General features: G+C 35.0%; 1 protein-coding gene across 2 annotated transcripts; it reads right to left on the bottom strand.

Moving 5' to 3' along the window:
• Nucleotides 1–6,995: 6,995 nt before the first annotated feature.
• LOC141601938 (ATP-dependent Clp protease ATP-binding subunit ClpA homolog CD4B, chloroplastic-like) lies at nucleotides 6,996–14,787 on the bottom strand. 2 transcript variants are annotated; one of them, XM_074422248.1, is made up of 10 exons: nucleotides 14,478–14,787; nucleotides 12,370–12,951; nucleotides 11,668–11,783; nucleotides 11,454–11,576; nucleotides 10,902–11,087; nucleotides 10,592–10,807; nucleotides 10,259–10,476; nucleotides 8,630–8,705; nucleotides 8,466–8,555; nucleotides 6,996–8,347 (listed from the first exon to the last, which is right to left on the bottom strand). In XM_074422248.1, the coding sequence occupies exons 2-10, from the start codon at nucleotides 12,932–12,934 to the stop codon at nucleotides 7,166–7,168; spliced, it is 2,772 nt and encodes a 923-aa protein (XP_074278349.1). In that variant the 5' UTR covers nucleotides 12,935–12,951; nucleotides 14,478–14,787; the 3' UTR covers nucleotides 6,996–7,165. The 2 variants fall into 2 exon arrangements, with proteins under 2 accessions (XP_074278349.1, XP_074278350.1); XM_074422249.1 differs by having other exon boundaries at nucleotides 12,370–12,956; nucleotides 14,478–14,669.
• Nucleotides 14,788–16,091: the final 1,304 nt, after the last annotated feature.

Raw genomic sequence — 16,091 nt, 5'->3', positions numbered from 1 at the left:
ATAATAATAATAATAATAATAATAATAATAATAATAATAATAATAATAATAATAATAATAATAATAATAATAATAATAATAATAATAATAATAATAATAATAATAATAATAATAATAATAATATCACCAGCTTTTATACTCGTACTAAAAAAGACATTATCTATAACTAGAAGTGTATAATCATAATCACGTGATAACCTTGGTGCTCAAGAAAACCAAGTTTCCCTTGACAAACTGTCCTTAAGCAATAATGATTGTCGTCTGCTGCCATAACAACTACAATCACAATCCAAATATTAATTCATCAAATAGAAAAAATAAAGAAATACCGAGTATGATGAGAAAGAGTCCTGGATATGAGAGAGCACAAATAAGACCATACAACCTGTTGTACAATAGCATTGTACAACAGGGTCATATATTATATATACTATCTAAATCCAATTAAAAAAAAAAGTTTGACGCGCATCTCAATTCTCAAATCTCTTTTAAACGACTCTCAATTCTCACACAACCACTTGAAACCTTTCTCTCATCTCTCTTAAGCGATTCTCAATTCTCAAATCTCAATCGCATCACAACTTAGGGGTTTAGGGTTAGGGTTTTCTATAATCTCTCTTAAACGAATAGTTACCTTCCTCTTTTTTCCTAATTCTCATTCCAAAATAATGGTGAAAGGGAAGCAATTGACATCAGTATCAAGGAGGAAAAAGGCATCTAACAATATTTCAGTGAACGAGATACAATTTACACCATCAAGACGGAAAAATGCATCAAACAATAATTTGAAGTAAATTTCTACACCAATCATACGAACTATTATTAAAAGAATACGAGCTAAGAAATACGAGTACATAAGAATACGAGCTATTAAGATAAGAATATGAGCTAATATAAAAAAAATACGAGCTTAAATCACATAAGAATACGAGCTTAAAAATACGAGCACATAAGAATACGAGCTATTAAGATAAGAATACGAGCTAATGTAAAAAAAATACGAGCTTCAACTATTTTCATGCATTATAAATTTTGGATAAAAACTTTCCTTCAAGATGATGTTCACGAGTCACGTTATATGATTTGTTTTGCATAGTCAGCTAATTATAATAATTTAAGGGTGGATGTGATTGATTAACTAGATGATGGAGGAAAATGAAGAGGAGTTTAGAAAAATATTGAAGCAGTCAGAGAGAGGAGGGCAATTGGATTACGTTAATTTTTTTTTTTTCAAAAACATTTGAAAAAAGACTAAAATAACCCTGGATGTACAATAGCATTGTACATCCAGTTGTATAGTCTTGGAACTGGATGAGAGAGTGAATGGGAATTATAAGTTAGGAGAAGACGGTATTTAACTCTATTTCTTTAAAAAGAACATCTTATACAATACTTACTGATTAGCAATTGTCAATTGGTGTACTGTTCATTAAGTGTCAATTAATGTCTTCTTTTTTATCGCCTAAATTAATCTCGCCTCAAACTAATTTCAACAATGGTGATATGCATGATCGAGTTCATCGGGTCACAAACATTGCAGATTGTTCTTGCCATTGATGTTAACATGCAGTATTAAGCATGATTCTCGTCTAGTCTTGAAGGTCTCATTAATAAGTCGATGTCAGGTCTGGTCATTTTATTCTTCTATTTGGTGATTTGTTATAGTTGTTGTTTATGTGATTGATTTTATGTTGCGTATATTTCGGTTATTTTATGGTGGTCGCGTCGGTGTTGCGCTTCTATTCGATGATTTTACGAATGTTTGATGTTATACCTATGAAGTTGTGGGCGTAAAATTTCTTGTTTTCCATTTGATAATTGCAGCCTTCTTTTTTTGGAGGGGGATAAAATGATGAAGCATGCATCCTTAATGTGGGTGACGGCATTGTCTATTGTTGAATCAATCTCGATTTTTTTGCCTTAATTTTAGCTCATTTTAATTATGTTTTGTTCAATTTTTATTTATTTCAGTCCAGTTAAGTTTAATTCATCTTTTCATAAATTTACACTTAGCTTCATTTTTTTTTTCATTTATTTTACTTTATGTGGGATGATTGTATTTCAAAATGTCTAATTGTCTACTTGGAATTTTTTTTCCTTGAATTCAAGGTATTTTTTGTTTAATCAAATTGGGTCTTATCATATTTTGTGGGGTGGTTTTCTGGTCATTTGCATAGTGATTTAATGTGCCACATAAATCAGGTGCTAACAAGGAAAGCAACAAATCGAGCTACAATAAAAGGGTTTTCAAATACGTATTAATTTTCACAACGTTTTTTGAGTAATATTATAAGTTTAGCAACTTTTTTTAGGATTTGAGGTGAAATTGTGTTTTGATTATGTCTAAACACTATTATTCGGTTTCTTAAAGAGGCTTTAGAGGAGAATTTGGTTTCCTCCGAACAAAGAAGTAAAGTTAAGGTGAGTTTGTCATTCATCTACTGTTGTATCCGTCCGACATATTTTGAAATAGGCCTCTTGAATGCGAAAATCAATCGGATGTCATACAACATTCATTTGAATGCTACATTATTGCGTTTAGTAAAACGTTTAAGGAATACAAAAAACAAAATTAAACAATAGTGAGATCATCATGTGTTGGCGGAGCAAATGTGGTGAATTCTAATTATTCCCAACTTGATATAAGAAGATTGGCATGTTGTTTAAGGGATATATATTTCCCAATAAACACATTACCTTATTGCCTAAGAAACATTTCTTTTTCCAAGAAATACATCCAAACAAAAATAAGTCTAGAATAGCATATAAGAGGGTATGTGTTATTATCTTCATCTATTGTAAATACATGCTTGTTCTAGCCACCTCTTACCATTATTAATCACCTCATATTTGATAATAATAATAATAATAATAATAATAATAATAATAAGGGTTATTTAATATAAATACTCTAAACTATGGCTGATCTTCTCAAAATACTACAAACTTCATTTAATTTCAAAATAAAACCAACTATTAACACCCTCTTCTCGTAATAGACTTGAGTAACCTGCTACCTATTAATCAGGTTATTTTTAAAGGAATTATTCCATTAGCATCACCTTCTTCCGTCTTCACCCTTAACATCACACACGCTCCAAAAACAACATTAACAATCACACATCATTTTATCACCTTCTTCATCATTATTTTAACCACACCCTATAAACCTAACAACCACCACCAATAAACCATCAACACCATCAACAGTGGCCTCAAACGCGCGCGATATCCTTGCTGCCGACAAACTATAATCTTCACCTTGAGCCACTTTTTTTGGTGGTGAAGTGGTCAGATTTAATTGAGGATGGAGTTTTTGATGCGTGGTTGCCATTAATTTGGTGGGCTTGATTTTAGTTGTTGAAATTGTTTTTATTGAAGTTTGATTATTTAATTTTTAGTTTTTCGGTTGATTTTTGATTTATTTAACTTTATTTTGTTGTTGAGCTCATCGATTGATTATTGTTGAGCTGCGTTGATTGATTATTGCGATTGATTTCTTATTTTCGTAGATTGTTCGTCGATTAATTGCGGTTTTTCTGCAAAATATTAAGTTAGCATATAATGTTAATCTTGTTGTTGGGTAGCATTGATTGATTACCGTTTGATTTCGTACATTGTTCGCCGATTTATCGAGGTTTTCTTTGCAAATTAACGAGTTTTTCTTGTTAAATTTCGATGTTTGTTAACTTTGTAGGAGAAAACTATTAAATTACTGCCATTTTTAAGCTAAGCATCGGTTGATTGTTATGTTTGATTTCAGATATTGTGCGTCGATTAATTGAAGTTTTGTTACAAACTAGTGTAATATATGGGTTTTGTAGAGTGAACTATTAAGTTAGTGCCTTGCCTTATTAAGCACATAAAGTCTTTGATGCAAATGTTGTTTTTCTGGGTTTTTTAGATTTTTAGTATGAAGTTAATTAATGAAGATGATAATGGAGGAAAATTTAAGGAGATATGGGGGGAAATTGCATGTATGAAGGTGGAGGACGATGAAGAAAAATTAGAAAGGGGCAAGGATGGACTTAACCTGCTACTTTAGGTTAAAAAACATGCAATTATATTAGAAGATAAAGGGTGTAATAGTTCAGTATATTGGTAGTTAAATTATAGTTTGAAGTATTATGAGAAGCAGCCCAATAGTTTGGAGTATTCTCATTAAATAACCCTAATAATAATAATAATAATAATAATAATAATAATAATAATAATAATAATAATAATAATAATAATAATAATAATAATAATAATAAATAATATATCATTTTGTATGCTTTGCATACAATAACATTTTTTTGTGGAGGAACATGGTCTATCACTAAGACTATGTTCATCAATAACATTTACCATAAGAAGACAAAAAAAATCATCAAAAAGTAATAATAAAATAATGCTTGATGGAAAAAAATCACAACATTGGGTTATTCTGCAACATGGTGCTGCAACACTATGTTGCCTCTTTCCTCACCACATGTCACTTGATTATAGGGTAATGTATTAAGCAATCTATATTAAATAATAAAAATTGAGTGTTACGAAAAAATTGTTACTAGGAAAAATTAAAAGTGAATGTTATTGAGGTGGAATAGTAGCAAAAATGTGAGAATATTACTTTTACATTCATCACACCCAATTTACCAATGTTATTGATGTACAAAGTCTAAGTCATGATTCATTATATACTATTTGTATTAAAGTTTTACAATGACAAAATAAGCAAACATGAATTCCGGTTTTTGTCGGCTGAACTGGCCTGGAATGATAAATATCGATCAGAGTTCGGACATGAATGCAACATCCTAGAAACACTTGGACAATTGAGTGACATATCCGAAATGGGAAAGCTAAAATTGTCATTCATGTACATAATTAAGTAAATCATGTACATGAAAGACCATAATCCTGTTTGAAAAATCTTTAACTATAATAGGTAGTAATTTGCAATTTTTTCTTTCTTCGTAACCTTGGTGGTCAAGAAACCATCACAATTAGCTTTGAGAATCTGTCCATGGCAATTCTATACAATAATATAAAAAGGGTAAGTTGAGCAATTATCTAAAAGACACGTGGCACTCTCAACTATGTTTTGCGTAACACTTTCCTTAAAGAAAAAAGTTGATGCACTGACCAAGTTTTAGCATCCTCAAAAGTCAAACCTTTATTGTATTATTTCCTTTACTCACCTATTTAGTGAAACGCACACCGTCGCTCCTCATACCCAATTTAATATTATCCATCAATGAATTAACGTTACACTTCATTAAACCTTCATTCTCCATTCTAGCCTTTCGCATTCTAGCGTTGGGAATATACTCCTCTTGCATGCTAGTGTTGTATATAAATTAAAGGGATATGGGAAACCGAGTGGTGTGTTGAGATTGAAACAGGTAAATTGTATAGATGTTAAAAAGAGACGCACAATTGGAATCGCCAATACACAAACGGATCGCCGTGATAGCCAGTTTCGATCGTAATCATTCGATCCGTATGTTATTAGCTCCGTAGAATTTCGTTTGTCTTTCCTTTTTATCTCTATTTGTAATTGCTTAGACTTCTCTTTTTAATTGATGATTGTTAATTGTTTTTTTTTCTGAGGAAATGATTGTTAATTGTTAATTACCTTTAAAATAATTGTGCACCCTGAATTGTATTTAGTTTTTTTTAGTTGGATTGTCTTTCAGGTTGTTCCCTGCTGATGTTATTTAAGTTCTTGGAATTACAATTACAATGTTCAATTGGTTGGATAATATGGATATTCCTCCCCATGTTGTTTAATAACCTTTCTTTGAATGTTTGTCTACGAGCTACAACAAAATAATGAGGTTTTAGAAGCTAATCTTCTTATACTCCGTAGAAGGGAGATAAACTCGGCAATTTGTTGGCTACTTGATTACTTTTTGTGCAGTAAGTTAAATTTTCATGACTTTTTATATTCTCTTTGTCTCAATCATTATTTTACTTACATTTAGTTAAAATATTACTAAGAGTACAAAAGGTAAAAAAATGATGGAGACACGGGTGATTTGAAATTACGATCAATGACCTGTAAAGAAGAATAGAATTCAAGGACAAGACTCAACAACATTTATAGTAGTTTACAATGATCCACTGATTATTTTACAACATTGTTTTATAGGTTAGAACTCAGCAAGATTACCTTAATTAAGGCGGAAAAATCTATGTGACGAGTAGTTGAATCACCGGCTAGAGTGATGACGGTGTATGTAAGTTGTAAGTATGTTTAAGATGCTCATTATTCAGCTAACTACTATATTCTCTCGGACTATGGGAGGAATTCTATGCTTATGTGCGATAAACCCAGTTACGTAAAAATACTGATTGATTACTCGAACATTTACACAAGAAAGAGCATCACATGTTTAATGTGCGGTCAATTATTTTTGAGAGACGAATTAAGTTTGTCTTGCAATTTCACTCCTTATTCTAAAACGTTTCAGATATTGTTGTTAAAGTGGCTATCATATTGAAACTGTTTGAAAAATTACTTATCAAAATCCGCTGCAAGTTGAGAATATAAACAACGGAGACTTTCACTTTGGACACTGTCTAATTCTGGTTCATCACATTTGTTGGAGCAAATTGTACAATGAGTTCGACCGAATTGATAGCAAGATTGTACTTAGTTAGACCGATTTGATGGTCGGGTCAAACTGTAATGTTTAGCAAATTCATATCTCAGACTTGCAAGCTCTTGAACAAGTTAATGACCTTACCATACATTTTTGTGAACTGAGCCCGTACTTTATACACATGATTTTTTTTACTACCGTTGTGCGTTGTCAATTGTTAATACTATAGAATACAAATAACATTGAATCATTAATTACTTAACATCCTCAAACATTATCATTTACCAATTACCAAACTACAAAATATGTACTAATGATCACTTATCATACATTCATATTATAGAATATGAAATAAACATTGAATCATTAACATACATCGCATGACATAAACAATTCCATGAATTTCACGGGTAAAAGAACTAGTTGTGTCATTAAAATGGATAATATTGGATCAAGAGATAGAAATGACTTTTATTTACTACTCCGTACAATATATGTGAAAAGTTTTTAAACTATTCATGATACAAGTACCATTTAATTTTTAATCTACTAATTAAGCTCCCAAGGTTATATCAGACTGTGATAACCTCAGGCAAGAATTCAGGAGGCGCACCGGTACTACCGTTGAGAACAATAACGTTCCCGTCTGAGTCGACATCCACGATCACAGAGTCTCCCTCTTTTATTTCACGGGAGAGCATTTTCTCGGCCATGCTGTCCTCCAGAAGTCTCATAATGGCTCTTCTCAAAGGCCGAGCCCCATAGCTCGGGTTGTAACCCTCGTCCACCACTCGGTCTCTGAATCTCTCGGTTACTTGGAGTTCAATCTCTTTGGACTTCAACCTCCCAAAAACTTCTTTCAACATTATATCTGCAATCTCCTTCACCTCTAATTTTGTTAGCTGCCTGAACACAATCATCTCATCCAATCTATTCAAGAACTCGGGTCGGAAGTACTGCTTCAACTCCTCTGTCACCAGGCTCTTTATTCTGTTGTAACTGCTATCCTTCTGGTCGTAGTCGAGGTCGAACCCTATCTTACGCCCACCTTTCTCAATAACGCTGCTTCCGACATTTGATGTCATAATTAGGAGGGTGTTCTTAAAGTCAACCGTTCGGCCTTTGCTATCGGTCAACCTCCCATCTTCGAGTATTTGAAGCATCATGTTGAAAACATCAGGATGGGCCTTCTCGATTTCATCAAAGAGCACCACCGTGTAAGGCCGACGCCTAACGGCTTCTGTTAGTTGACCACCCTCGGTGTAACCCACGTAACCTGGAGGTGACCCAATTAACTTGGAGACGGTGTGTCTCTCCATAAACTCACTCATATCAAGCCGGATCATGGCTTCTTCAGATCCAAAGTAGTAGGCAGCTAAGGCTTTTGCAAGCTCGGATTTGCCAACACCAGTTGGGCCAGAGAATATAAAGCTAGCGATAGGACGGTTGGGATTCTTGAGACCTACACGAGCACGACGAATGGCACGACTAATGGCTTTTACAGCCTCATCTTGACCGATAATTCTGGTATGAAGTGTGTCCTCCATTTTAAGGAGACGGTCAGATTCATCGGCAGACACTTTGTCAACAGGAATGCCAGTCCAAGAAGCGACAATATGCTGAATGTCCACTTCTGTCACGACAGGCCCCACATCACCAGCTTCGGTTTCAGCCTTGCTCATTTCCTTGTTTTTCTCGATCATAGCGGTTATTTGGGCCTTGAGGTCCATTTCTCGGTCACGCAACTCTCCGGCCTGCCCATGACAAGGATAATTACGAAACAAGAAATGAAGACCACAAAGAAAAAGTTCTACATTGCATCATATTAAAAAAAATATAAAGCTTTTAAAAAAGCTGGAGACATAAGAGTACCTTTTCAAAGTCTTGGCCCCGGACAGCGTCATTCTTTTCCTTTGTAATTTGTCGGAGTTCTTTTTCAAGCTCCCTAGCTTCTTCAGGCAGCTGCAGAAAATTAAAACTGTAAGAAAAGAGAGTGACAAATAGATGAACATGAGATGTTGACCACAAACTTGTACCTGTGCATGGCGCAATCTAACCCGAGAACCAGCTTCATCAATAAGATCTATAGCTTTATCAGGCAGGAAACGGTCACTGTAACAAAAGGAACAAAATCAGTACGACGACAGAGACAAGTATATACCATTCTACCCATCTCAAGGAAAAAAAGGTCGGAGAAAATATACAGCTGACCAATTGTTCATCAGAATAACAAGTGAAAGAGCATTTCAAGTAAGTCAAAGCAATTTTAAGTCGCCTTATAAGTACATATTTAATTTGAGGAGCAGACCAAACAAGATTGCCATTCATCATGATTAGAATTACTAGTTACCGATCCACAAATCATGAAACAAGCTACCTAGAGCAATGCATTTCTCATTCGTGTACCCATCAAGCAGTCCTAAACATACCATGCTCGGAAGCACTGTAGAACAGCTTTTAGACAATAACGTTCCAGCACAAGCACTCTCAACTAATATTCACAGAAGAAGTATCCAAGATAGGTTACATCCATATTGGCATCAAGCCATCCACAATGGTAGGGAGATTTTTCCAACTCTTACTATCGCCACATCATTCCACACCGCCAACTAAAAAGCAATCTTCCTAGAAATCTATGCCCAACAATGGAAAACCTCTAAAAATTTCTGAACTCTCACCTTTCTCATTGGCGAAAGGAGAAAATAATTTCTTCGAGGAACTACTACTACACAAGGAGTGGTCATTCAATAGAAGGTTCCAAGAAAAAAACTGCTAAATAAAAGAGTTAAAGACCAATGAAGTTGCATATTAACCACTGTGGAAGTCCTAACAATACTGTACAAAGACTTGTATTCTTTTGATACATTGGATTCCTAACGAGGAAGTTTCTGAAGTTACTCTCTCCAAGCCTCTTTGTTCCGCCCAACTCCCATATCCGTTTTGGACATCTTTTTGTTCCTCCCAGAACATTTCTTTCCTATTCGGGTAAGCTTTTTGGGAGAAAATGACCTTATTGTCTGTAGTCTGTACTAGGCCCAACATAAACCTCGGGTAAAAAAACTGCCCTCCCTTCTCACACCATCAGCCATCCCCAACCACCTTACTTCCTTCCCACACCAGCCATACACCTCAAACCACTAGCCACTCTAACTGGCCCACCGCCATCCTTGCCACCGACCTCAAAATGACCGACCCACCACCTCCTGTAGGCTGTTGCTCCTTTTCCTAGATCTAACCACCTTTTCTTCTCAAACTTAACTCATTAATTTACACACCACGTGGGGCCAGACAGTGATGCGGGACCGGGTTTGAGGGTGGTTGAGACAAAGTGTCTCATGGGCGATCAGAAGTTTCCGTCTCCCGACAGTAGCTTTCATATAAGCTTTGGTGTGCCGGAGGAGATTATTGTGGCGGTGGGTATGTTGGTGGTTGAATGGCGGCAGTGAAGGGGTGAGTGTGTTTTTAAGTTAAAATCGTTTTTTGTTAACGAGGGTTTCTATTAATTGTCTCCACCGGGCCATTTATTAGTGCAATATACTGATTTCTCTTGCGAACCGTCTATGAAGAAAATAGGAGAAACATTTTGGGTTGGAAAGCGTACACAGCAGCCAAATGGCGTGCAACTGAGCCACGCGAAATGGCAACCAAATCAATGAAAGGCAAACCTGATATACTGGTAAGAAAGCCGTGCTGCTGCCTCCAGGGAATCGTCAGTGTAGCGAAGCTTATGATGTATCTCATAACGTTCACGAAGCCCTTTCAGAATTTGTATGGTTTCATCTACTGTTGGTTCCGGCACCTTCACAGGCTGAAACCTTCTCTCTAGAGCAGGATCTTTCTCGATATGTTTCCTGTATTCATCAAGGGTGGTGGCTCCAATGCACTACAAGCAAACACACACAATTAGACACCTTCCTCATGGCTAATGTAAGCATATAAGCAAAAGTAGGGCCCACAAAAATGAACCAACTTCATCTGAAGGGAATTATTTAGCATACCTGTAATTCACCTCTTGCAAGAGCGGGTTTTAAAATGTTGGCAGCATCAATTGCTCCTTCTGCCGCTCCTGCCCCAATCAAAGTGTGTACCTCATCAATAAAAAGGATTATATCATCACTCTGCTTGATTTCCTCCATCAACTTCTTCAGTCTTTCCTCAAACTCTCCACGGTATTTCGTTCCAGCAACCAGAAGACCCATATCGAGGGTTATAACCTGTAATTCAAATTAATACCATGTTTCTATGAGGTTACAAAGTACTGAAAGGTAACCAATGTTCTTCAGCATATGTTAATGTACAGTGTGATACCTTCTTTCCCTCAATTGTTTCAGGAACATCACCAGTTGCTATTCTTTGTGCAAGGCCCTCAGCAATAGCTGTTTTGCCAACTCCTGGCTCACCAATAAGACAAGGGTTGTTCTTTGTTCTTCTGCCAAGAATTTGGGTTACACGCTCAATTTGTGGCTGCCTTCCAACAACAGGATCCAATTTCCCCTTCAAGGATGAAAATAATAGCAATTTAGCCAATGACTGTCAAGTTTTTTAAAATACTCCCTTTGATTCTAAAAGGCATGCCACTTACCACTTTGGCATACACGATCTCTAAGATAACCTCATTTTTTTGGATTTATACAATACTTTTTTTTGTTAGAAATGTAATTTTACGAAAGATGTTTCGATGAGAAAGAAAAATATTTTAGGATCATATTACAGTTAAATATTTTAACGGCGCAAGTAATACTACCTCCATTTTATAGAGTTAACCTTGAAAAGTCAAAGAGGTAAAACTCTTTAAATCCGAAGGTGTACATGTGACCAACTAAAAAATAAAAATTATCACACAAGTGTCTTAACACCCACCTCTTCTGCAAGCTTTGTCAGATTTGTTCCATACTCCTCCAAGGTGGGAGTCTTATTTCCACTGGTGCCTCCACCAACGCCAGCGCCAACAGTTTCTGTGTTCTCACCCACCATACGAATAACCTATCAAACCCAACAAAAACAAACATTTGCTTTTATAGACGAACTTGCATACACAATGAGAATATAGGCTATAAAAAGATTATTTTCCAACCTGTGTTCGAATGTTACTTGGATCAGCTCCCAAGTTCTCTAGAACGCGAGCAGCAACTCCCTCGCCCTCACGAAGAAGTCCCAAAAGCAAGTGTTCAGATCCAATATAGTTGTGTCCTAGAATAACAAAGCAATTATATAAGAATTATGAACCTGCGATAAGTCAATGACACTACTCTAATAAACAACACGAGCTTTAATCCCTGATCTCATATACAGAACATCTTCCTCTATGTAAGCATCATGAAAAACAATGGGTTCATGCACCAACAGAGGGTAACATGAACATAGGAGAACCGGAAGGAAATACGAAAGATGGCATACAAAGGTAGAATTAAATGGCATTTAAGAACTAGAAAAGATGGCACACAAAGGCAAAGGTAAATTTGCATTTAGCCTAACTAGAGTTTTCAGCCACAAAATAAACAATGTGGCCTTTATCAATCATATAAAAATCCATGCGCACAGAAATGATGAGAACAATCTGCTGGATATTCACATTGTCACGAATTAGCAAACACTAATTTACATATCTGAGGCAATGACTTTTTCCACAAACATGTGGCTAAAGAGAAATGATCTCCATTCAAAAATATTCAAAAACACATCGTATCAAACACATTGAAAATAACATTAATTAGTTGAACAGATGATGTTTTCATATTCATCTTTTATTTCGTAGCTCATAATCCCATTGACTTACCAAGTTGCCGAGCTTCCTCCAGTGAAAGTTCCAACACACGCTTCGCACGAGGAGTGAACGGAATCTCAACAGCAACAAAACCACTACCTCTTCCAATTATCTTCTCAACTTCTACACGGGCATCTTTGAGATTAATTCCCATTGACTTTAGAACCTTGGCAGCAATACCTGTGCCTTCCCCAATAAGACCCAACAGAATTTGCTCAGTGCCGACAAAATTATGTCCTAACCGTCTAGCCTCCTCTTGAGCAAGCATGATTACTTTAATAGCTTTCTCAGTGAAACGTTCAAACATTGCTCTAACCACACCCCGGCTGGCTGTCCCTCTTCGTACAGATAAAACCGCCCTCATTTTGGTATAAAAACAATCATTAGTAGATCCTAAGGTATCCAAAGAATTACTACCACGCAACCCCGAGAAACTATTTATTTGATACCCAGGTGCTTGAAGGGTGGCCATCATTTTCACAGCCTTTCTACTCTTTCCTGATCTATGAAATTGTCCATTTCTTTGATAGGCAAATGTAGCAGGGATATTAGTGGATTGAAGTAAAGCCCCGGCCATGAAGAACACGGGTTAATCTGCACTTAAAAGACAAAGACATGGTTAACAAAACTATGAATATTGAAAACCATAATCACAAATGACACATGTGGCAAAATTTTGCAACCAGACCCCAGTAACAAATAATATAAGGAACTTACGACACAGGATCTAATATAAATAGTTCACAGATCATACTATACATATGACTAGACAACTAATCACCATTGATGGATGACTGAGTTAAATTTTTAGCAGAATTAGAGAAAAGAACATGGCTTCTGATGTCCTCCACCGGAAAACATTAAGGCACATAAAACCGCAACAATGGCCAAAAGCCAAAGCCAACCAACAGCAATTTGGGTCTGAGACTCTGAGGATCTCACTAAAAAGGCCCGTGACAGCACGATTTAGACATTAGTTTTACTTTAAAGGCTACAGACCAAAAAATTTGCTTAGTAAGGAATATGAGCAATCTTCACACGAACGTAGCATACAATTTAGACTTTTAGAGCAATCACACACTGCACACAAGCAGAACATAATGAAATACGCAACAAGCAAGCCAATCAAGTTCATGAGCTCAATTAACTCTCCTAATCTACCAACCGAAATGATATATCTTCAACCAAAGCAAAAATTAATATTTCAGTCTAAGAAAGCCGTGGCTGCGAGTCTTCAAATATTTAAATAGCTACCCACCTATTGTAGATTTGTAGATGGGCAAAATGACATTATTTCAGTCACTTAAAGATACTTCGCACAAGTATAAAACAACCTCAATCTCAGAAAATCATATGCCCAGAGTAATAGACAATTAGTCACAAGAACATCCTTCCATTTTCTTTGGGAAAACGAAAAGCACCCTCAAACACCTTAATGTTTATAGAACAAGCCTTGATCCATTCTACTAATCCATCATCAAAACCATAACCAAACACTAATATTCCTGGAACTTATCACAAGTGTTAACAACCATTGATACTCCATTAAAAAAAAAACAAATTATAGAATTAGATCATCTTAAAGTTTGAGATGGCCATTTTATTGGCTAAACAGTCTTTCATTACTATCAATAATGAGCGCTTTTATTTTGGAATAGTCCGTATATTTGAAGTGACAGTCTCACATGGTAGGACGGTTAAAAAAAGTTCCCATGTCCAGCAAAAGTGGAACAAACACAGTCAGTCAACCCCTTGCACTGAAATCAACATTAGAAAGAAATCATTTACTAACAAGTAAAACTGTTAAAAACCCAGAAATTATAATTCAATTCTCAACAAACCCAGATTAAAACACAGAAAACCATCAAAAACCCACATCTTAAATAGAAATCTCAAGCATTTTACAACTTCCAAGCAAAAGATAGCAACTTTATAACTACCCACATAAGAAAAACGACCTTACATGCCAAAAAGAAGAAATCCCAACAAAATAAAACAGTAAGTAAAAAAAAAACTATAAATTACAGCTCAAGCAAGCATAGTAAGAAAAAAAAAGCAAGCAGCTTAAAGAAGGTACTCCTATAAGTAGGTAGGTAAATAGGAGTATATTATAAATATACCTGAGGTAAAATGAAAGAGAAAAGGGTAAATTTGCTTCCAGATGAAAGGAAGGAAAGACAGGAAATGAGTTGTTAGTAAATGGTGTAGAAATGGTGATTGATGAAGTAAGAAAGAGGATAATAAGTTGTGGTGTATATATCTACAGATTTCCCACTTTTGGGCGGTGTGTTGTGTTTTGATTAAATCTACACAAATGTGTTGGAGATAATTATGCTGAGATATTATTTGTGTAATCGGTCAATTTGTAGGTGTATTAGATGAACAGTGTTGACACTCCAATTTTGTCCGGATTCGACCCGAGTAGATTACAATTTAGAAGAGCAGTAAAGCTTAAGCTTATAAATTTTTCAAGTCAATCTAAAATCACAAATTCTCATTATAGACGGGCACTATCCGTCTATATGTATAGACGGATACCATTTTCCCTCACAAATAACCCATTTTGTCATAAAGTGGGAAGCATATGAGGGTGCCCCACCTTGTCCCCCCTACCCATTTTATTGTAGTGTCTTTTTACCCGTCTTCATTGTCGCCCCCACCCGTCTATACCAAGACCTATTGATCTAAAATAAGTCGGTAAGTAGATTATATATATTTGATGTATTATACAAACGGCGGTATAATTTCCGATGATTCTTTGCTTTTTAAAATTGAGTTACCATTGGTGTGGTATGGAGGGAGTATAATATTCTGGATTTAAATGATTCTTTGCTTTTTAAAATTGAGTTTTTAAAAAAGAACTGTCGATTAAAGATTACATAATCTAAAGATGATATTGAAGTGAAATACGAAGTAAAATTCTAAAATCATGATCTTGATCTTTGCGATGTTCACGAGTCTAGTTGCAATGAGTCGAAACAATTAGAGAAAAAGGAACATACATCGGATGTATTACCTCAGATTTTACTTGTTTTTGCCATTTTTCTATTTTTTCTGAGCTTATTACCTCAAACTTTATTTGTTTTTGAGCATATGTGTATATTTTTTGAGCTTAATAAAGTTTATAATTTAGATTTTAATTTTTTTTCCGTCAAAACTCAAATTTATGTAAGTTTTATATGTAATTTTTTTGAGTTTTATTGTAATTTTTTTGAGCTTAATGTTTTACTAAATGAATTCAGAAACTTTATAGTAATACTCATAATTTTTAAAACAAAGCTCAAAAACTTTATTATAATGCTCAGAAAGTATAAACTGGTGGTAGTACATCGGATGTATAATCCACTTACTTAAACAATTATGATCAAAATGGTTTTAGTTAACAACGGGTTTATCTCTTTTTTAAAGGTTTTTCCTCCTTAATATAGAACAATAAAATGTTAAAAAGCTGCTTCAAATTGAAAATTTGTATTTTACACATGTACCATTGAAGTGTTGACCTAGTCATAAGTTCCACCGAACCTAGCATATTAACCGGTGCACATAAAAATTACTCCGTATAATGACAAGCATTTTTATAATTAACATAATCCCAACTTAGTAATGCACGTACTTTAAAAAAAAATTCTTGATAAAGAGTAATTCACTTATCATTAATCACATAATACTCGAATAGTTTTGAACTCAAATACATATTATACTCGAATAGTTTTACACATAAAAGGATGAAGTGT

Source organism: Silene latifolia, chromosome 1 (assembly GCF_048544455.1).
Source record: "Silene latifolia isolate original U9 population chromosome 1, ASM4854445v1, whole genome shotgun sequence".
Classification (NCBI taxonomy): Eukaryota; Viridiplantae; Streptophyta; class Magnoliopsida; order Caryophyllales; family Caryophyllaceae; genus Silene; species Silene latifolia.
The sequence above is the reverse complement of the archived record's forward strand: the minus strand, read 5'-3'. Positions and strand labels throughout refer to the sequence as shown.

Bases quoted from the DNA above. Each gene is read 5' to 3' on its own strand.
- LOC141601938 (XM_074422248.1), bottom strand. From the start codon at position 12,934: ATGGCCGGGGCTTTACTTCAATCCACTAATATCCCTGCTACATTTGCC. The intron at 11,784-12,369 runs GTAAGTCAATGG...TTGTTATTCTAG, and splicing joins GGAGGAAGCTCGGCAACTTG to GACACAACTATATTGGATCT. The intron at 8,556-8,629 runs GTACAAGTTTGT...AATTTTCTGCAG, and splicing joins TTAGATTGCGCCATGCACAG to CTGCCTGAAGAAGCTAGGGA.